The following is a 22,325-nucleotide window of genomic DNA, read 5'->3' as shown; positions in this document are numbered from 1 at the left end:
GTTTAAATGATAAAATTGATGTTAATATTGGTTTTATACTTTTCAATGATGATTCTAGATAACTTTCTTACAGTTTCTTTTGAAAAATATGTCGAAACTCAGATTTGTATGTCTTTATTACAAATTTTAATCTCAAAAAGCAGTTGATGGATTTAGTACCTTGGAAGCGTATACCAAATACATACATTTATGTGTTCTTGATTCGGAATTCCATATTTATTTAAATTTCCTGAGGATGACAAACCTGTCTTATTTATCTTCATTTAGGCATTTAGTGCATATTGATTTAATTTTGTTTTGTAATTATATATGATTCAGTTTGTGCATTTCTAACCTTTTACATTTTTATTGGCACTCTAAAACTTCTGAAAGAATTGGCTTGGTAGGAAGAGTTAGGATTTGGAATTTTAGTATGCGCATCCAATTAATTAAAGTAATGCTTCAGCAATGAGATGAATACTGTTATTGTTTTAAATGAGTTTATTTCTTGAAAAAGAAATTAAGGCTATGTAAATTCAAGGCATATAATAAAATTATGGGGAGTTTCTGAATATTCAGAAATGTGGTGGCGATGATGTATATGCTATTTTAAATTACTTTTTCTTCTTTAGAATACGAATTCTTATTTGTGTTTTTTCTTTTGCACTATTGAAGAAATAGTATGCTTCTCTGAGGCAAAATAGAACTTCTGAGTTGACTGTAAAGAATTTATGATAAGAGGGGAAGAACCAGAGGATGGAGTGTCAGGAGAAATATATAACAAAGCTGTAGTTAGGGATGTAGTTTAGATACAGAGTCTGTTCTGTAGTATCTATTTGAAGTGTTTTAACTCTAATACTTGATTTTTACTTTGGTGTTTATTTTACCAAAAGTAATTTTTATTAAGTTTTCATTACTAGTTGTAATTATATAAAAATGTATTGCTATTTATGAATTAGATTTAATAATTTATTTTCTATGTGTTCTAAATAAAGCACTGAAAGAGAACAGCTCAGAAGTTGTTCAGCCTTTTCTAATGGGTTGTGGAACCAAGGAACCGAAGATCACTCAGTTGTGTTTGGCTGCCATTCAGAGACTCATGTCACATGAAGTTGTGTCTGAGGTAATGTGAAGATTTTATATGAACTGTGCACCTAAGAATCAGATCAGGAGGTTTCTTAAGGGGAAAATGAAACATACCTGATATTTAATGTCAAACAGTTTTAGGAATAGCAGTGTTCTTGAAGGACATGTCTTAATTTTAAAAGATTAACAAAATATTTTATTAAACACATTAATAATGAATAAAGATGCAATGTATCTTGTCAAGTAATTTATAACTTACACAGTCATAGTTCAGTAATATAGATGATTATTTTGAGAAGCAAATTTTCAATATCGTTGAAGAGGATTGTAAGTCAAAAAATTTGTAAAGGTAGGAGGGAAAATCATGACTTTCTTGGATTATCTGATGTGTTAATTTGTTCATTAACTTAAGTGTATTGTTTGCATCTAATCTTATGGTAAAACAAGAAGAAACATTTCATCACTATGATTCTGCATTCCGCTTTCAAACGTAGTGGTGTTAACCTTAACTTTGTACTCCATGAGGTACTTCAATAGAAGTAGTAAATTCTTTTGCCTTTAGTATAGCATTCTAAACAATGTCAGATCTGAGTTTATAAATGTGTTGTTAGGTTTCATTTTATTTTTTCTATAATGTAAATGGAATAATATATAAGGAACAGTAGCAGACTTATAATTTGCATATATCCATATTCATCAGTGTCCAAGTGAAGTATACCCATATTATTGTAGACATGAGCTTTGATTTTGACTAGGTATTTCATCACTGTATGCAGATACTTGCTATTTACAGATATTCAAATAGTATATTATATTTTAAAGAAATTAATTTTTTGAGAAGAAAATTGGTTGTCTCAAATTGGTTGAGAGACATGTGTTTGGATCTGTATATCTAGAAATGCAGGCCTTGCTATTGTAATCAAGGAATTCTCTCCAGTGAAGTAATAGTTATACGCTATTTAATTTTTTTTTGACAGTAATTAAAATTATTATTTTACAGACTGCAGCTGGAAATATAATTAACATGCTTTGGCAGCTAATGGAAAATAGTCTTGAAGAACTTAAACTACTTCAAACAGTTCTTGTTCTTTTAACAACCAACACAGTAGTTCATGACGAGGCACTCTCTAAGGTAGGAAACCTGTTTGACAAAGTTCATAAGTGCTTTGAGATAGTGTTTGAATACTGAAACAGAAAAGCCCTGGTACTGTTTGAACTAAAAGCTACTTTCCTGTACCTACTGTGATAATGGACGCTGCACATTAAAAACCATCAGCACCTTAATTTCCTCAGATTAGAGTTTAAATCAGCTTAGGGTGAAAGCAAAGCCCTTTGGGTATAATTAACAGGCTTAGTAATGAATGGGAAATAGAAAAAGAAAAGTAGCAGAGGAATAAAGAGTAAAGAAAGAGGAAAGAGAGAAAAATATGTTTTGAGGTATCAGTGTTCTCTACAATTGCCTCGAGTATTCCCTTTGATAGCTCTCCCTTATCCCCCTTTAAAAATAATTTCACATGTATATGATATATAAGCTAGATGTTTAAACCTGTCCCTTAAGTAGCTGTAAAAGTGTTTTTTTGTTTTGTTTTGTTTCGACATTTGTACTAGATAAGGGCTGCATGTGTGGTAGCTATTTCTCATTTCTTACTACTCCCACCCTCTTTGGAAAATATAACACCTGTTCTTTTATTTATTTCACTATTTAAAAAGTATTTTAAAATGATGAACTATTTCTAAAGAACAGTCTTTAATTAATGGTTAATTGTTTAAGGAATTTGTTAGACTTTTACTAAGAGTTCTTATATAATTTGCATCCTTTTAAAGATGGATGACTTATAAAGTAGAAAAGTACACTGTCAGATTAAGCTATGTATGCTATCTCTGGAGAGTATACTATATTTTCTAGTTATTCCTTCGATGTTCTTAGGTCATAATAAAATTTTACTTAATTGCCTGTGGCTTATTTTAAGCTCATACACGTTTTAGAAAACTTTTTATCTACTTTTACATATACTTTTGTCATATATAGTTCCTTTTGGTTTCTAGCTATCAAATTATGTTCTTATATATCTCTTTAAAATGTTATAAAAGATTACCATTTGACCTACCAAAACAATAACTGATAATAGTTTTATAACTAAATAACAGGATTTATTTTAGTATGTTGGTTAATTTGGAACTATAATATTTTGAGATTAAAATGAAGTATAAAGGAATATTACAAAATTGAATAATACAAAAACTTCTAAGTAACATGTACCTTTCCTTTATGTTGAAATTAAAGAGTAATAGTGGTATCAAACACTTATTTCCTTAAAAACTTTTAATATAATTAATATGATAAGGCATAGAATTTAAACTACCATTATGTTTTTCTTCAAGAATTTTTTTTAAAACTGTGAAACTTCTAGAACACAAGAGAAAATCTGCCTTGGGATATACAGATTTCTTAGATGGGGCACAAAATCCATGAATCATAAAAGATGTTGTAAAATGGGAAATATTCACAAATATCTGACAAAATATTAGCTATAATTTATTTAAAAATTCTTAAAATTCATTCATAAGATAACCCAATAAAAAGTGGGCAAGTGATTTCAAGGAACACTTTACAAAATAAGGTATTCAGATAGGTAATGAATACATGGAAATTGGCTCAACATGAATAGGTATCATGGCAAAGCAAATTAAAACAGCAATTAGATATCATAACACATCCATTAGAATAACTAAAATTAAAAAAGACTTATTATATCAAGTCTTGTTGAGGACATGGAATAGTTCTGAACTTACCCATACTACTGACAGGAATGTAAAATTGTAAAGCTACTCTGGAAAACTATCAGTTTCTCTGAAAGTTTACCCTTTACTTACCATAGGATCCAGCCTTTTCACTTCTAGGTGTTTATTTACCCAAGGTAAATAAAAACACATGTCATCACAGAGACTTGTATATGAATATTCATAGCAGCTCTATATAGCCCCAAACTGGAAACAACTCAAATGTCTATTAGCAGGTGAATGGATAAGCAAAATGTGGTATACCCATACCTTGGAATACTACTCAGGAATAAGGTACAAACTACCAATAAAAAGAACAACATGGATGAATATCGCAAGTATTACAAGTGAAGGAAACCAGACACAAAAGAGTGCATACTGAATGATTCTGTTTGTAGAATGCCAGCTGATTCTATAGTGAAAAAAGCAGATGGGTGGTTGCCTGGGGCTAAGGGTGGAAGAAAAAAATGGACTGGAAAAGAGCACAAGGATACTTTTAGGATGATGGAAATTTCTTGTATCTCAACTCTGGCAGCAGTTTCATAGGTGAATGTAACTGTCAGAACTCATCTAATATAAAATTTAGAAGGGGTACAGTTTATTTTATGTAAATTATACTTTATAAAGTTGATTTTAAAAAGAATGACTCCTTTAAAAAATTATTCTTTTATGTATATGCTTAGCAAGTTTATATAGTATTTCTCTAGATGATTTAGTGATATAACAAACTTTGGGTACTTGTTATTTGCAAAGCAAGTTATTCTAGGGTAATAAAAGCATAGCACATTGTTATATACTTGTTAGAAGTACCAGATTGTATTACACATCACCTTAGCTAGCCTTACATTTATTGAGAGTTTGAATTATTTTAAAATACAAGCATCGTTGTAGTTTTTTTGTGTAAAAGGGTAGGACTTTTAGTATCTGTGATTTGGACAGTTAAACATATATTACTTAATTTCAGTTTGGATCAGATAAAATAAAGATAATAGCTATGTTCTTCAGTCTTATTTCACACTAAATTAAAATTGTTTTTTAGGCAATTGTTCTTTGTTTTCGACTGCACTTCACAAAAGATAACATTACAAATAATACAGCTGCTGCTACAGTGCGACAAGTTGTTACTGTTGTTTTTGAGAGGATGGTTGCTGAAGATGAACGACACAGAGGTAAAGTAATAAAAGTTGTTTGCTTTTGACATCGGGCGACTCTTATATCCATTATTTTTATTCACTTTTAACCTTTTTCTTCTCAACTTAGGCTACCTAAAAAAGAGAATACTTTGAAAACTATATTTAGCAACATAATTATATTGATAATGACAATTCACAAAATAAATCTTCCACAATTCTGTCACACTGAGTCACTCTGTTTTCCATGTTTATTTCTAAGATATGCATAATTTAATAGTATGATGATAATTTCACATTTATACTACATACTACATTACATATACTTTTAACCAAACATATGATTTTTTTATATTATTCTTTGATTTATTAATTTTAATGGTTGTTTTATATTCGGTTGCTGTTCTATAATGAACTAGTATCCTATTGTCCATTGCATTTGATATTTTAGTGTTGTTTTGAGTGTCTTTCTACATGTATTTTTTCCATTGAAATTACTGCTTTAGTGTAAATTCCTAAGAGTGGGATTCCCTCACGTGAATTTTTGTCTCTGCCTATTAACATGAATTAATAAAGAATATTTAGTAATGTAAGGATTAATCTTTTCCTATTTTCACCAAACACCTTTATTGTAGTTTTTAACAATTACATCTGTTTTTGTGATTTAAAAAATTTCCTGAAAACTTAGAAACATGTCCTTTCAGAGAACTGGCAGATACTCTTGTTTGTTTCAATTTTTTATAATTTCATAACTTTTGAAAGGATCATAAGAAGGTGCCACAATCATGAGGAACCTTTCTGCTTTAGATAGTCAAGAAACAAGATTAAGTTATCTTTTCCTTTACATAATATTTTTCCCTTAACTCCTGATTTTATGTAATCTTTCACTTTATTTGATGTTATTTTGGTAATACTGGTAAAAATAGCAATACTAGTAATGGTAATGCCACCTACTCTAATAATTACCTCACTTTTCCTGAAATTAACCATTGGTCAAATTTTTCACATTCAGTTTCAAGCATTCTGAATCTGTTGGTTTATTAGAATATTCCCACTGATTTTGGAATATTTATTTTTATGCACTTTTCCTGTGGGAAATGCATTTGGAATTATAGCAGTTTGAAAATTGACTCTTCCTGTAAGTGGCCTGAAGTGACCTCTGAAAATGGTTTGCTATTCACTTGACCTAGAAAACCCCACAGAATCATGCAAATCTTCATGTTTACTTTAACACTTGCGAAACTGCTCAGGCCATCAAGGGTATGCATATCTGAAAAGCCACTAAATTATCAGAAGGATGTTACTTTACAGAAGCAATGTGTGCCATTCGTCATTTGATGGTGGAGTTGGTAGGTGTGCCCAGGCCAAACAGTGAGTCTGGGTACAGGGTCGGTGGCCGATAAAGAATGCTGAATTTTTGTTGCGCAAGCTTAAAAATGCAGAGAGTAATGCTGAACTTAAGAGTTTAGATATAGATTCTCTGGTAGGTCATTGAGCACATCCAGGTGAACAAAGCTACCAAGATATGACACAGAACTGACAGAGCTTGTGGTGGATTAACCCCTACATAAGTTCTCTCTGCCATATTGAGATGATCTTTACTGCAAAAGAGCAGGTGGTTCCTAAACCAGAAAAGGAGATTGCACAGAAGAAAAAGATCCCAGAAGAAGCTGAAGAAACAAAATATTACGGCTCAGGAATAAATTCAGCATCAATAAATGCTAATAAAATTTAAAAAAAGAAAACAAATACTAAGAAGTTAAGCTTATGGGATAAAACAGGGCTGTTCTCTAGTTTGAATGTCTTATATATTCATAACCTCAATATAATTCCTGGATTGGTCGTTTTAGCCGTGTGTCTCAAGACTAAGGTCTCATTTGAAACTTTCTAGGAAGGTAGAACGTATTTAGAACCTCATTCTTTTCAAGTAATCATTAAGTCAACATTTATTCAAAACAACCTGTCATAATTTACAGTGAATGATATTTTATTAGTATTCAAAGAAATGCTGAGAGGATAAGTACCATTCTCACTGACTCTTAGCTAGTCAATATAACTGACATAGTAATTGTGGCAGATCAAGCAGTTAATTCTCTTCAAGGTGGTAAGATAATAAAAGAATTAACCATGTAGTAAACTTTTATATGTTCGATTGATATTTAAAGGCATATTCAAAGATCATGTGAATTTCAAATTCATGAAATAAAGGAGCTGCAGAATGGGAGACTGGAAAATCAAATGTGTGGCTAAAGAGACTAAACTTATTAAAATGAATATAAGAAAATGAACTGTGATTTTTATGGCATTTTTTACTGGTATTTTGATAAAAATAGATTTCTCCTTTTTTTATTTTGGGGGTATAGTTCTAAGCTTATAAAGTTTATAATTCTATAGACTAGTATTCATTTTAAACATACCTTTTTAGTATGCAGTATTTGATTTATTAAAGATCATTCTGAACTCCTAAACCCCATCTTATTTTGATTGCAGATATTATAGAACAACCAGTACTGGTCCAAGCAAATAGTAACCGAAGATCTGTCAGTACTCTTAAACCTTGTGCTAAAGATGCATATATGCTTTTCCAGGTATTTCAGTTGATATAAATAACTTTTTTTATAGAATATAGTTTTGGGTGAATTTTTGATTTTGGAATTTTATAGATCTGATTTAATTTTTTAAAGTATCAAAGTAGTATTTCAAAAAAAGTTCTAAAGCATTAAAGAACATCCATAGCTAATTAACATGATAAAATGTTACGTTTCACTTTAAGGAAATAAAATAAATTAAACCCAGAACTAGAAATTAGGTAAATTAGGGATGACTAGTCATAAAATATTTCTTCAACAGGAAAACTTAAGTAATAAACCTCTAATCTACTTAATATAATTTGATATGTGAATATCTGATTTATATTACTGGTCATGAATAAATATTGAAGTAAAATAAAATTCCTCTGTACTTAATATTTTATTAATTTTATTTTAAGTGGGTTTTCATTAAGAGTGTTAGATCAACTATTTGTGCACTGTATTATCGATAGTTATATGATTCTTTAAAGGTTTACTTAAATGATTAAGTATACAATTTGTCAAAATTTGAATCATCAATGCATAGTTTCTAAGGAGTTAAAACAACTATTGTATAAGAAAAGAGATTTTTTTAAAAAGTTTATGAACTATGAATTTTGAAAAGCATATTTTATTCCAGCTTGTGAATGTTTATTATTTACTTATGGTTTGACTTATTTTTACAGGACCTTTGTCAGTTGGTTAATGCTGATGCCCCTTACTGGCTAGTAGGCATGACAGAAATGACTCGAACATTTGGCCTCGAATTGCTTGAATCAGTCCTGAATGATTTTCCACAAGTCTTTTTACAAGTAAGCCATCAGTAGTGTCTTGCAACAAAATTAATGTTTAATTTTTCACAGATAATTTTCAAGAAAGCAACATGTATTTTCACATTAAAAGACGCAGAGAATTATGTCCTTAGGTTTTAGACATGATGATTTAGTGTTACCTAAACTTACATTTTTGTAGTGCCCTAGCATTTTGAAATTTTAACAGTAGAAGGAACCCCTAGAGACTGTCTAGTCAGGCATTTCTCAGTCAGTGAGTATATGAGGGAATGAGATATGTGAACTATTTTTATAATATTTAAAACCAAAAGAAATAGTTATTGACTTTTATTTGTTTATATGTAGATATGTGCTTTTAGATGAATTAAATGGAGAAAAAGTAGTCATGCTTTACAATTTTAATGTGCAATAAAAATATTTCAAATCAGAAAGCTAATAAGGGAAACAGTAAGAATTCAAACTTTTCATTTTACTTGTTAGAAGCTAAAGTACAAAATTGATTCAGTGATTTACATAGGGTTCCTTAGTTATTAGCAGATCTTGAACTAAAATTTAGATCTTTTAGTTAAAAAGCTACTAATCTAGCTTCTTCCTAAAGTCATCTATTTTTATTCTTTGCTCTTACTACAAAATATGTGAATTAAGTACTGCGATAGTATATCCTTTATCCCAGGAGGTGGGACTGAAGATTTTATTATATAGTTTGTAATTTTTGGCATATATTAGGCAAATATTCAGTGCTTTTGGTGATAGTGAACAATATTAACTGATGATTCCCTTATTGTACTATAATAGAATAAGTAGTATTTAGATATAACTTGTTTAAAATGATGGCCATAACAGCTGCCACTTTTTGACTGCTATACTGTGACAAAGTCCTTACATATACATTCATATTACATTCTCTTTAATCTTTACAAATGCCTAAGTACCAGTTATTCCTACTTTACACAGAAGGAGATTGGGACTTCTAGAGGGTTAAGTGGTTTGTCAGTGACATTTGAGATTTGAACCCATGTTGATCCAGATTCCAAATTAGTTTTTCTCCTATCCCTTTTTACAAGCACACCCACATCTCAACCATTACCTTTAAAATATATACAGGATCTAGTCCTTCATGTGACTTTTACCGTAATCATCCTAATCCAAGCCACTGTCACCTCTTACCTGAATTAACGCATTAGCTTTTCAACTGTTTTTTTTTTGCATTTATACCTGCCCTATTCTATTATAGTTGCTTCTTACACCACATCCAGAATGGTCTTTTAAAACAGGTCAGACCTTTTCAGACTTTTGTAAAAGTGTTTCAGTAGATGGCCTTTTTGTCCAGAGTAAAAAATAAAGCTTAATTATGATCTATGGAACTTTTCATGACCTAGTCCTCAGTATTCCTTTATCTTATCTGTTTTCACTTTTCTTCTTGATTTTACTTTTTAGCCCCACTGTGAGTCATGCTGTTCCTTAAATGACCCAAGTAGACTCCTGCTTAAGGGCCTTTGTACTTACTGTTTCCTGGGTCTGGAATGCTTTTATCCCATACGGCTTCTTCTGTTATTCTTTGGAGGTATTTATTCAATGGTCACCTTATCAGACAAACCTTCCCAAGCACTTTGTTTAAAATGGCAACTTTTTTTTTAATGTCAGTACCCTTTCTTACCCCTCTTTATTTTTCTTTATAGCACTTATTACCTCCTGACATATATGTATTTGTGCATTAGTTTATTTTTTTCTCCCCATCTATAGGAAAAATGACCTCCTGTGAGGCAGGGACTTAGTTCACTGTTGTTCAGGTGCCTGAAATAGTGCCTGGCATATTGCAGGTGTTTAATAAATATGTGGATGAACAAGTGAATAAAATGGTGAATGAATTTAATTAGAAATTTCTGGTTTGGATTATATGTTCTAATTTTGTAATGAAAGATTTGAAAAACTGTCTCCAGATTTCCTGTGCCCACAAAATTCCTACTCTATCCTTCCTACTTTACAGCAGAGGGGGAAGAAAAAGAATTATTCTATATATAATCCTAGAATTTACTCTTAAAAAGTTTTTGTTAAGAAATAAATATTTGTTTTCTTTTACTCATCATTTACTTGTTCAACCAAAATTTACCAATCACTTACAATGTGCTAGTGGTCTATGTATTCTGTGCCAAGGATACAGAAATTAAATAGATAAAATTCCTGCCCTTACAGCACTTACAAGTCTAATTGAGAGAAAATAGTAGCTGAATAATGAGATGTGATGAGTGCTGTGAAGGAAAAATATAAAAGTTGCTGTGGAAATGAATAACATAGGTACTAAGGGCAGTGGAGAGTTGATAATAAATCAAACATATGAAGTGATTACATGAAGGCTGAAGCGTAGTTAGTTGACCAAAGCAGGTAGAATAGGAAGAGAATACGCAGAGCAGTGACCCTGAGAGGGGTCTGCCTCAAGAAAATGAGCTCTAAAAGGGCATGGATAAAATTCAATTTAATCCTGAACTCCTTTCTCTATCACAGTGCCTGGTACATATTAAGCAGTTAGCAAGTCATTGCTGAATAAAGCAATGAAATGTGGTGGGTGTGGAAAAAGACAGTCTTTTGCCTTCTTCAAAATAAGATCAGTGAATTATATAACTTATTATACTTTATAAATCAAAGATGACTTACAGTGTTCTGGCTTGAGCAACGAATTGCTTGCTAAGATGGGCAGAATCTTATTACACTATGGGCAGAACTTCTTTTACAAAAGATAGATTATTCAATTTTGAATACTTAAATATTCAAAGTGAGATACCACAAAATGTTAGCTGAATTTATGCATCGTGAGCTCAGAAGTAAGTTTGGGCTGATGTTATAAATTTAAATGTCACTGGCTTATCATTGTTAGTCGAAGATATGGGAGTAAATAAGACCACCTGTGGTGATAACACTGACTAGGAAGTGAGAAGCTGGTACTTTGGTGCTCTGAAGAATCTCAACATTAAATGGTTGCACATAAAATGATAAGAATATAAACAAGTCTAAGAACATGAGGTCAGGAATGCATCTGAGAGTGTGTCATGATAAAAGCCAAAAGCAAAGAAAGCTTCAAGGTGAACCAAGTAATCAGTCATCTCAAAGATTTCTGTAAGGTGAAGACTGAAAAGGCAGTGTTTGCTTTGACCATAGAGATCATGATGAATATAATGAGAACTGTTTCAATTGAGTTAGAGTGGTTTGTGGTGATTGTGGAGTAACCTAATTGTAATCAGTTTAGTAGTTAAGGGAAAAGTAAATCAATAAAACTTTTAAGAGCTGCCTGTAATATAAATTAACCAATATATAAAATTATTTAGTAAAGTATGAAAACAAATTTAACTATGCCTTTAATTTTGGCAGTCAGAGAAATTAACTGTAGATAGGATAGTAGAGTTTCAAATCTCTAAAGTCTAAAGATCCTATTTTGGGGGGGAAGAATTAAAAAGTACAGAACAGTCTGGAAGAATATACGTTTGGAATTAATAATGACTAATTTATCTCCTGGAGATGAGATGATGCAAGGCTTTTATTTTTATCTTTTTTACTTATCTGTATTTTTTCTCTAATGCATCTGATTTTTTCCCCTTCTAATTTTCTTGAATGAATCTGATTTTTTAAAGATACATTTAAAAATTTTTGTGATTCTCAGCAAATAAGCTACTCTATGCCTTATTTTTCTATTTTTGTGGGTTTAAAGGATTAAATTGGGTGATTTTTGTAATTGTGTCTTTGTTCTCAACCTCAGTGAAACTTGGATAATTAAAGCAAAATAATATATGTTTCAGTTAGACATTATATGTTGACTAGGACTTACATTGTCAGTAAAATGGGACTACTTTGACTCATTAGGTGGGGAATTAACAAGTTAAAGGAGGTTTTCTGCATAATATGCCATGACTATAAGTAAAATTTAAGAATTTTTTGACTTTAAAAAAATGATGCTTGTTTGTCATTGTATTTTTTATCAGTTTATATGTTCTGTTTAAGCAATCTAAGTAGAACAAATATGCCAATTAATCATATGCATGAATAGAGTTGTTTTCTTGGCAAAAAAGAATCAGTAAATTGTACCTTATACTTTATTAATCAAATTTTCTCTCCTTGGCCTCCTATTTTAAATGCTTTATTTGTTGAAAATGTGTAATTTATTTTCTTTCTTCTGTTCTTTGGTTTTAAGTGCTAGTGTCTTACTAAAATTAAAATTTCTGGCAATAAGCATCACTTAATTCCAAAATCACTAAATGTTTCTTTTAAATTAGATTCTTTAAAAAACTTATTGAAATATTATCATTTTTGATATTACACTCTCAAAGAGCAATACTAATTTCAGAATTGTGTGTAAATGGTAAAATAATAAACTATATAAACTTAAGGCTAAATTAGTCATACCAATTATGAAGAAGTTTCATTTCTTAGGGAGAATGTTTAAGAAGCATTAAGTACAAACTAAGTTAATTCTTTTTTTCTTTTTCTTTTTTTTTATTTTTGCAATTAGCACCAGGAATTTAGTTTCCTCCTTAAAGAAAGAGTATGTCCTCTTGTGATAAAGCTTTTTTCTCCAAATATAAAGTTCAGACAAGGTTCCAGCTCTTCATCTTCTCCGGCACCAGTTGAAAAACCATATTTTCCTATCTGCATGCGTTTGCTGAGAGTAGTTTCTGTTCTGATAAAGCAGTTTTACAGTCTTTTGGTAAGTGCTAATTTTCATATCTATGTGTGTGTATAATTGCAGGCACTACTCTTTTTAGAAGATGATCTATTATAGTGTATTTAGCTTTTTCACTTCAGTTAAGCAGACATTTTTAAAAAATGAGTACCTGTAGGTATTCTCTGAGATACTCTAAAGGTTCATTCTATTTATTTTCTTTTGAATCTTTCTTATATAATATTTTTAATATATGTTTCAGAGAGTCATGTCCTGTTATGTGAAGCCAGCATAGGATTTGTGGATTTGGAATTTGATTTTTAGCTAATTATATTTAGATGAAAATTAAAAGGATAGTGTCTGCAATTTACTGTTTTCACTTAAACTATATCATATATATTAACACATTAAAGATTTGATGAACTGTAGGATTAGAAATCATTTTGACTTCTAGTCTCATATTGTATCTATTTTGCATTAATGTATGGATGCAGAATACGTTAAGATATTCCTTATCATAGTTGTATCAGTGTAATGGCTTACTCTTAAACATTCAAATATTAGAGAAAATGGTGTATTTTATTTTATGTTGTCAATTTCAGTATTATATAATTTTAAACATTTATATCCTTAATTTTCATTAACAAAAATAATTGGTTATTGATCACTTACTGTGAGCAGTCAGTATACTAATGTTAGAGCTAAACAACAATATTACAAGCTAATGGAGAGTATAGATAGTTTTTATACTAAATTCTTTGGAGAGCTTTTTAAAATAAAGTTTTTTCTATAACACTTGTTATAGATTTTGTTTTCCTATTCAAAATCCATTTATGCAAAATGTATTCAGAAATAATCTTTATAAACACTTGTAGTTATTATTATTTCTGGCCACACAAGATTAATCTATAATACATATGTATTTGATGTATTTAATGCATTGCTTAGAAATACTTGTGAAAATCAAATCATTTCAGAATGTGTTACAGTCTAGAGACACTGTTAGCTATCAGAGTTTGTTGACAAGGGTAAGAGTCTTTTGATATCATAATTGTTGGCTTGGATGTGTTTTGTTCTTCCAAAATTAATAATATGTAAATAAACTTAAGGTGCATAGGTTTATGAACTTATTGCCATCTTTTTCTATAAGGATTAACCTTTTAAAAATTGTAATAAGTATTCCCTGCAACATGTAAGGTATTTGATGAAATTTTCAATAATGATATTGAATTGAAAAACCAAGATTTTGTTGTCTAATTATATACAGTTAAAATGGAGGAAAATTCTGTGAGTTTCTACACTGATAAATTTTTAGAAATTTTGAAAGGGCTGTTGGTATGTGCTGAAATGAATGAAAGATAGTTTAGATTCTCCAAAGAAGGAAAGTTTTTACATGTCAGTTGTTACATTTCATGTATTGTATTTATAATTTGTTTCAATCCATAAAGAAACTTAAAAAAATGTAAGGTGGTGGAATAGGAGACTCCAGGCCCTGTATCCTCCATGGAGATACTGACTTAACAGTATACAGGCCAGATTGCATTTGGGAGAACTTCAGAAACCAGTTGAGGGATTACAGCACTCTAGGCAAGTGCAAGGCCTAGAAGAGGTTCATTAGAGTGGATAGAAAAGCCTGTTGCACTTACTTGCCATACTTCATCCTACTCTTGGCACCGCATAGCCTGGCATGATCAAGAGAAAATTCTCAATTTATGACTTCTCCTTCAGGTGGGGAAGAAGGGTGAAATGTGCAACCAACATCCTGACTTTTTGGAGTACTGTGCAAGGCACTGGTTTTTGTCTTACCTAATTCTTGAAGCACTAGCAGGAAAAGTGACAGCACTCTTGAATACCTGGGGGCTTGCTGAAAACAAAGGCCAGCCCTGTGGCTCTCTGTAGCACCAGAGAGTGCAATACTCTAGATAGACATCAGTGGGAACTCCTGAATAGAAACAGGCCAATCACTTCAGCTGGGAAATTACACACACAAGCCCAGAGGAGACATATCTACAGAAAAGGTTTGAGAGGACCCCAGAATCTCTAGCCAGGTGGATAGGTGATCTTTCCCTGTACAAAAATAATCTATAAAACGTAACAGAGTTGGCTTTATTTTCAAATGCCCAAAATATAAATGGAAAATAACAGGGCATTATGAATAAACAGGAAAACATGGGCAAATTAAAGGAAGAAAGTAAATCTTCAGAAACTGACCCTTAAAAAAAGAAGATTGATTAGTTACCTAATAGAGAGTTTAAAATAAGCATTGTAAAGATCCTCGATGAGCTCAAAGAGAACACAGCAACTTAACGAAATCAGGAAAATTGTATGAACAAGATGAGACTGTCAACAAGGTGATAGAAATCGTATAAAAGAGCCAAATTCTGAAGTCAATGAATAAAATAACTGAATTGAAAAAGTTACTAGAGGGGATCAACATCAGAGTGTTACAAGCAGTAGAAGGAATTGGTGAACTTGAAGACAGGCCATTTGGAATGATCAAGTCAGAAGAACAAAAAGAAAAAAGAATTAAGAGATTCTAAGAGACTTATGGTACACTGTAAAGCTGACCAATATATATATGTCTAGGAAAAATGCACTACGATTTACTCTCACATTCATAATACCTCTGACAACAGATATGTGGATTCTTTCCCCCCACACTTACCAGGTCTGTGTCAGCTGGGCGTCTTATGTTTCAGTTCCACAAGTAGTGGGTCCCCAAGTAATCCACAACTTCTGTCTAACTTGGCTACAAATTGAAGGGTGTTTTCACACCTTCCTTGGTTTCAATAATTTGTTAGAGTGGCTCATAAAACCCAGGAGACATTTTACTTATTACATGTATCTCCCACTTTCTGAGTTTGCATTACACTACTTTTCTGAAAAACATGTTTTCGCTAATTGAAAGAAATCTATAGAAGATTTTCGCTCTTAGGAAAAAAGTCATTACTGTGCTAATAATGTAGGTTTTTCATAAAAGCAAAGCGATGTAATGTGAACTATTGAAAAGGGGAATACTCTTTGCTTTACACTATTTTGACTTACAAAAGGTTTCTTAGGAATACTTTGCTTCGGACAGTGGGGGAAACCTGTATTGCTGATTTATTACAAAGGATATTTTAAAGGATACCAATGACCAGGCAGATAAGATAGGGTGAAGTCTGGAAGAGTCATGAAAGCAGGAGCTTCTGTCCTTGTGAAGTTGGTGTATGCCACCAGCCAGCACATGGATGTGTCCACCAACCTGGAAGCTCCCCAAACTTCATATTTTGGAGATTTTTATGGAGGGCTCCTCATATAGGCATGATTGATTATTAACTCAATTTGCACCCCTCTCTCCTCTCCAGAGAATGAAGAGTGGGTCTGAGAGTACCAAGCTTCTAAATCATGGTGTGGTCTTTCTGGTAACCTGCCCTTATCCCGTCATCCACCAAGATTTGTCTCATTAGAACAAAAGATGCTCGTAGTCACCCAGCAAATTCCAGGAGATTTAGGAGCTCTGTGTCAGATGCTGCTATCATTCAGGGAATTACAAGGATTTTAGGAGATCTGTGTCAAATCACAATATTTTAGTGGCTGTACTGTAAATTGAGTGATTGATGGTACTGTGGTCACCCTTTCATAGGAGAGAAAATGATATACTCTTTAAGGCAAGTTATACAACATTAGTAATTCCTTCCTTTAGCTGTGATATACTTGATGCTTCTGAGAGCCTTATTTTCTGGCCTCAAGACCTAATTGATGAACCTTCAGTTTTACCACCATGTCTATATTCCACTTCCACTCTAAAGCAGAAAGTGCACTGAAGGACCTACAAATGTTAAAACTTTTCAGTAGATACAGCTGTTGCCCAGTGAGTCACTAGCCTGATTCTTTTTCAGTTCTTCACTAAAAGTCATGTTTAGAAAAAAATAATCATTCTGTATATATCACTTTGTCTTAACTAGGGAATGTTTTTATTCTGAGCATTTTTTAAATTTGATTTTTCAGGAAGATGTATTTCCTTTATAAGAAGGGTTCCTTGCTTGTCATCCACAAAGTTAGTGGATAAAAAAGCTGAGCCATTTTGTGCTTTTCCACATCATGTTTAGGGCAGTGACAAAGCCTGATGACTTCCCCAGTCATAGCAATCTAAGGATAAAGCTGATTTTAGTTATTTCCTACTTTATCCTCACGATTATGTCCTATTTTTAAGCATCCAGTTAAAAATACAGAAAGTCATTAGAAAATACCAACTGCTAAGACTTTAGGCTAAAATCCTGAGGGCTACTATATTCCCATATCTCTTGCCCCACATATTGTTCACTCATTTCAGGGCACCACTGGCTAAAATGTCCAATAACCTGCTACACCAGAAGTAGAAGGAAGATTCATTGGCCTATTGATCACAATGTCAGGTTAATTGTTACCTCCCAGATCTCCTCCTGGGTCCTCAACTAATATGTAACAGAAACAATCCATTAACCTCTGAATTAAACTGGTTACTCTTTGTTCAGTCATCAAACATTTAATAAATAATTTTGAGAATGGGTTTTAAACATTATTTATTTACAAAGTCTTCCAAGGAGATGGTTGATAGTAATAACAAAGGTAACTAATATTAAGTAAAACTGTGTACCAAGCTTTGTTCTAAGTACTTTATATATATTACGTCTATCAACTACTACAGGTTCGTTCTTGTTTTCCTACTAGAAAACATATGCATCCCTTGGCTTAGCCTGTTTGTTTGTTAAGAAGCAAAGAACACGTGAAAAAAACATTGTGGTATTATTGAAGGGTGGAGTATTAACAACAGTTTATGCTACCAGCCAGGAATGAGGATGGAGTAATGGTGCATAGTGCTTTCTAAAGAATAAGGATAAAAAATTAACCTTGTTAGCAGATCTCTAGTGAGTTTTCAAGGATGTATTTAGAGAAACACTATTTTCACTGTTAGACTTTCCACATATAACTACTTTTCCCCTCTTTGTTTTCTCTACTCCCCATTAAGAATTTTAATTTGTTTAAAATTAAAAGATTTTATTGGTTTGTCTGTAAGACTAAGAACGAGAATGTATCTTATAATCCTTAGATTTAAAGAAATGTTATTTTAAAATCTTATACTTTTTAGGTAACTGAATGTGAGATATTTCTTTCACTTCTGGTGAAATTTCTGGATGCAGATAAACCACAGTGGCTACGAGCTGTTGCAGTAGAATCAATACACAGACTCTGTGTGCAGCCTCAGCTATTAAGGTAAACCTCAGCAACATTTTGTTAAATGGGGAGGTTCATAGGAAGAGTTTGTTTTAGTCCCAAATATTAGTGACTTCTAAACAACAAAAATGTGTATTGTGTTTATATGGAGAGGTAGGGATATGGGTATGGAAAGCACTGGGAGGTGGGCAAAAAGTATAGTTAGTGATTGCCAGCAGTCGAATTTACTGAGTTGATATGGCCAAGGTAAATTTTTTTAGAGCATTTACCTCAGTCTGAACCTTTGTCCTAAATTAGTAAATTCACTTATGATGAAGTTTTAAGTATAGCATTAACACTGATTGATCAATATTCCTTGGCTGTTAAAAAAGACTTAAATTTTAATATATTCAAATATTTTCCTCAGAAACATTTAAAATTATTTTATAGGTCATTTTGTCAGTCCTATGATATGAAACAACATTCTACCAAGGTATTTCGTGATATTGTGAATGCACTGGGATCGTTTATCCAGTCATTGTTTCTTGTTCCTCCTACTGGAAATCCTGCTACAACAAACCAAGCTGGTAAAGGCTTATTTATATTTTTATGTTGTCAAAATTTACAATATTCACTATTCTGAGAGGATATTTTATAGAAATCTTGTAACTAGTGAAATTTGGACTACTTAAATGTATATATTTATTTTGTAATATTTTGTTATGCTTATAGTATTTTTATTTTAGATGTAAGTATAAATAAAGTCTTACACTTAAATAATAATATGATCTCATTGAAGCAAGTATGTTTATTTATTTCCAGAATATGTTTTCTTATTTGATATACTTTCAGTTCCTCTAATCACATAACAAAAAATGGAAATGCTAATTTTCATTTTCGAAGAAACTTTATTTGGCGCCTTTCTTTAAAGAGTCTGGTTACTACCTTGGGAGGTCTGTTAGTCTCTCTTTTAACAAAACAGGTGAACTTGATTTAAATTTGGAAATCAAAATGTGTCTTTTGTTTCTCTTTACCTTCTTTCTCTTCCACTTTTTATTATCTGATTAGTGGCTTTTATTCTCTGTTCCCACCTCTGATAAAAAGTGATTTACTTATAAAATTCATCTGCGTTTTTATTAGTACCTTATATATAAAAATGAAATGGTGTTTTTGGGGAATCAGGGAGACTTTTTAATAGCCAAAATAGGATTGATAAATTTTATTTTTTTGCATTATCCATTCCTATGGCACAAAAATCTTTTTAATTGACCAGTCATTTTAATACTGTTGATTTGCATTTAAATAGTAAATTGATATATTTGTTTTCTTCCCTGTATCTAATAGGAAACAATAATTCAGGTGGCACTGTCTCAGCACCAGCTAACTCAGGAATGTTGGGGATTGGTGGAGGTGTTACTTTGCTACCAGCATTTGAATATAGAGGGACTTGGATACCTATTCTGACTATAACAGTACAAGGCAGTGCTAAAGCAACTTAGTAAGTAGTAGTAGCATTATTTTGTAAGGAATGATGTTGTTGGGGATGATATTTTATCCTAAAATGTTTCTCTCTGCTTTATACTTTAAATTTTAGACCTGCTTTATACTTTAAATTTTAGACCTAGACTCATTTTCTTTGCTGTATTTTAAGAATTTTATCTAGGATTGGATTTTGTTTTATTTTGTATTATCTGTAAACTGTATGACAGCATTATATAACCAAATGTGGTTTCTTCACCTAAGGACCTCTTTCACTGTTTTATATGGCTTTTTGATTTAAGTGTATGGCTTGATTTCAGACTCTGTGAACATAGATCTTCTAATACTGAGTTACCTTCGGCAGATTAGTTCACCTTTTTAAAATCTGTTTTCTCATTTATAAAATGGGACTTGTGATATATCTATTTTTCAGCCTGAAAATTTTGAGTGTTCTTTTGCACATGGATTAGTATGTTTACATTGGAGCTTCCCTATTGAATTGGCATCTTCGATTCATTCATCGTGAGGTTTAGCGTAAAATAATTTTCACTATTTTATTTGAAGGCATACATATGAATCTTAATTGTGTATTCTGTTCTTTTCAATTTCTTAAGTATATAATAATTTGAAAACAACTGATGTATAGACAGAAGTAGTTTTGACATAAGTAGTGATGACATTCTTTCAGATTTATTACACTATGGCTTCCTTCAAAGTTGGACTTGTAGCAGTTTTTGCAAGCTGACCTTCATTTTAACATATTTAAATAAATGGATTACATTTTATTTAACAGTTGAATTTATAGAGTAATTTTAATAAAATAGCAATTGAAACACGTAAGATGATGTGGGCTTTGTTAAGATTCGTGGTGTAAATAAAAATAAATACAAATTACCTTTGTCTCTTAATTATTCTAGCATTTAAAGTCTGTACCCTAGATTTGAGAATTAGAGTTTCTAATATTTAGGATTATTTTATCCATTTTATATGCATTTACTAATAGATCGTATGTTCTTCAAAAACAGATTTGTCAAACAAAGATGCTTAACACTTACTGGTTTAGGATATAGCCCTATGAGGCTAATTAGCCTGACAAAGATTAGACCTATCTGTAAACTTTAGCTCCCCATTTGAGCTTAAATTTCTTGATCAGAAATGTAGATGTACTTTTATTGATTACCCAAATTTTAAAATACTCAGAGTTGGCACATACTAGGGATTAAGTTGATAGGCTTTAGAGTCAGATTTGGGTTAAAAACTGCTGATTAATAACTGTCACCTTAGTCTTCAAGTTCATCATCTGTATCTCTTTGAATTTCAGGGTTTTCGTGAGAAGTTAATATATATATATAAAATGAGATACACACATACACACACACACACAAGAAACCTTACAGTCCCAGGTTGAGAGTAATTGCTCAATAAATGATGGCTATACATAGGCATTTTTGTTGTTTATTCTGAGTTAAAATTTATAAACCTCTTTATAAATGTCCTGCCTTATCTAATCTTGATTATGACTCAGGGACTTTAAGAATTTAGGATAGGAAATTACTTTTATTAGCTGTCTTAGTGATGTTTTCTTTTTGAGGTATGATTTACATACCATAAAATTCAACCTTTTATAGTGTACAGTTCATGGGTTTATTATATTCAAAAGTTATGCAACCATAAACTCCATCTAATTTCAGAACTTTTTCATCATCTCAGAAAGAAACCCCACATCCATTAGCAGTCATTCTCTAATCTCCCTTTCTTTACTCCCTAGCAAGCCATTTACTGTCTTTTATTGATATGCTTATTCTGTATATTTCATATAAATGGAATCATGCAATAAATATTCTTTGGTGTCATGCTTCTTTCATTCAGCATAATGTTTTCAAGGTTTATCCATGTTGTAGGGTGTATCAGTACTGCATTTCTTTTTATGGTATAATATTTCAATGTATGGATATATCACATATTGTTTATCTCTATTAATTGATGGACATTTGGATTGTTTTTTGGGCTATGAATAATGCTGCTTATGAGCATTTGTGTACAAGTTTTTACATAGATATCTGCTTTCCTTTCTCTTGAATATATATGTACCTAGGAGTGGAATTGTCGGCTCATATAGTTACTCTATGTGTAACTTTTTAAATAACTGCTAAACTGTTTTCCCAAGTGACCACATCATTTTACATTCTCACCAACAATGTAGAGGGTCCAAAATTTTCCACATCCTCAGCAGTACTTAATATTGTCTGTCTTTTGATTATAGCCATCCTCATGGATGTTAAGTGACATCTTACTGTGTTTCAATTTTTATTTCTCTAATGACCAATGACATAGAGTATCTCAATTCATGTACTTATTGGCCATTTATATATCTTGAGAGAAATGCCTATTCGGGTCATTTGCTTCTTTTTAAATGGTTTATTTGTCTTTTTATTATTTAGTTGTAACAATTCTTTTATAATCAGCATCTAGTCCCTTACCAGATAGATGATTTGCAAAAGTATTTTTTGCATTCTTGGACTGTCTTTTCATTTATTGATAGTGTCCTTTGACACACAGTAGTTTAATGATTTCAACTTATCTATTTTTTCTTTTGTTCCTTGTGCTTTTGATATCACATCTAACAAAACATTGGCTAATTTAAGGCCATGAAGATTTTGCCAGTGTTTTCTTCTAAGAGTATTTA

The 22,325-nt window shown here is 31.6% G+C and overlaps 1 protein-coding gene across 4 annotated transcripts in view; it reads left to right on the top strand.

The window, feature by feature from the left end:
• The window catches only part of MON2 (MON2 homolog, regulator of endosome-to-Golgi trafficking), a 96,578-nt gene that overhangs the window by 20,705 nt on the left and 53,548 nt on the right, over positions 1-22,325 (top strand). For all 4 annotated transcript variants that reach the window (XM_036237704.1, XM_016150759.2, XM_016150761.2 and 1 more), the window contains 9 exons: positions 975-1,102; positions 2,066-2,197; positions 4,886-5,015; positions 7,467-7,564; positions 8,233-8,358; positions 12,836-13,030; positions 18,096-18,220; positions 18,611-18,747; positions 19,505-19,658. In XM_036237704.1, the coding sequence (XP_036093597.1) occupies positions 975-1,102; positions 2,066-2,197; positions 4,886-5,015; positions 7,467-7,564; positions 8,233-8,358; positions 12,836-13,030; positions 18,096-18,220; positions 18,611-18,747; positions 19,505-19,658 (1,225 nt within the window). The remainder of the gene's footprint in view (positions 1-974; positions 1,103-2,065; positions 2,198-4,885; positions 5,016-7,466; positions 7,565-8,232; positions 8,359-12,835; positions 13,031-18,095; positions 18,221-18,610; positions 18,748-19,504; positions 19,659-22,325) is intronic.

Source organism: Rousettus aegyptiacus, unplaced genomic scaffold (assembly GCF_014176215.1).
Source record: "Rousettus aegyptiacus isolate mRouAeg1 unplaced genomic scaffold, mRouAeg1.p scaffold_m13_p_2, whole genome shotgun sequence".
Lineage (NCBI taxonomy): Eukaryota > Metazoa > Chordata > Mammalia > Chiroptera > Pteropodidae > Rousettus > Rousettus aegyptiacus.
Note: the sequence above shows the minus strand (reverse complement) of the source record. Positions and strands in the feature narration are given on the sequence as shown.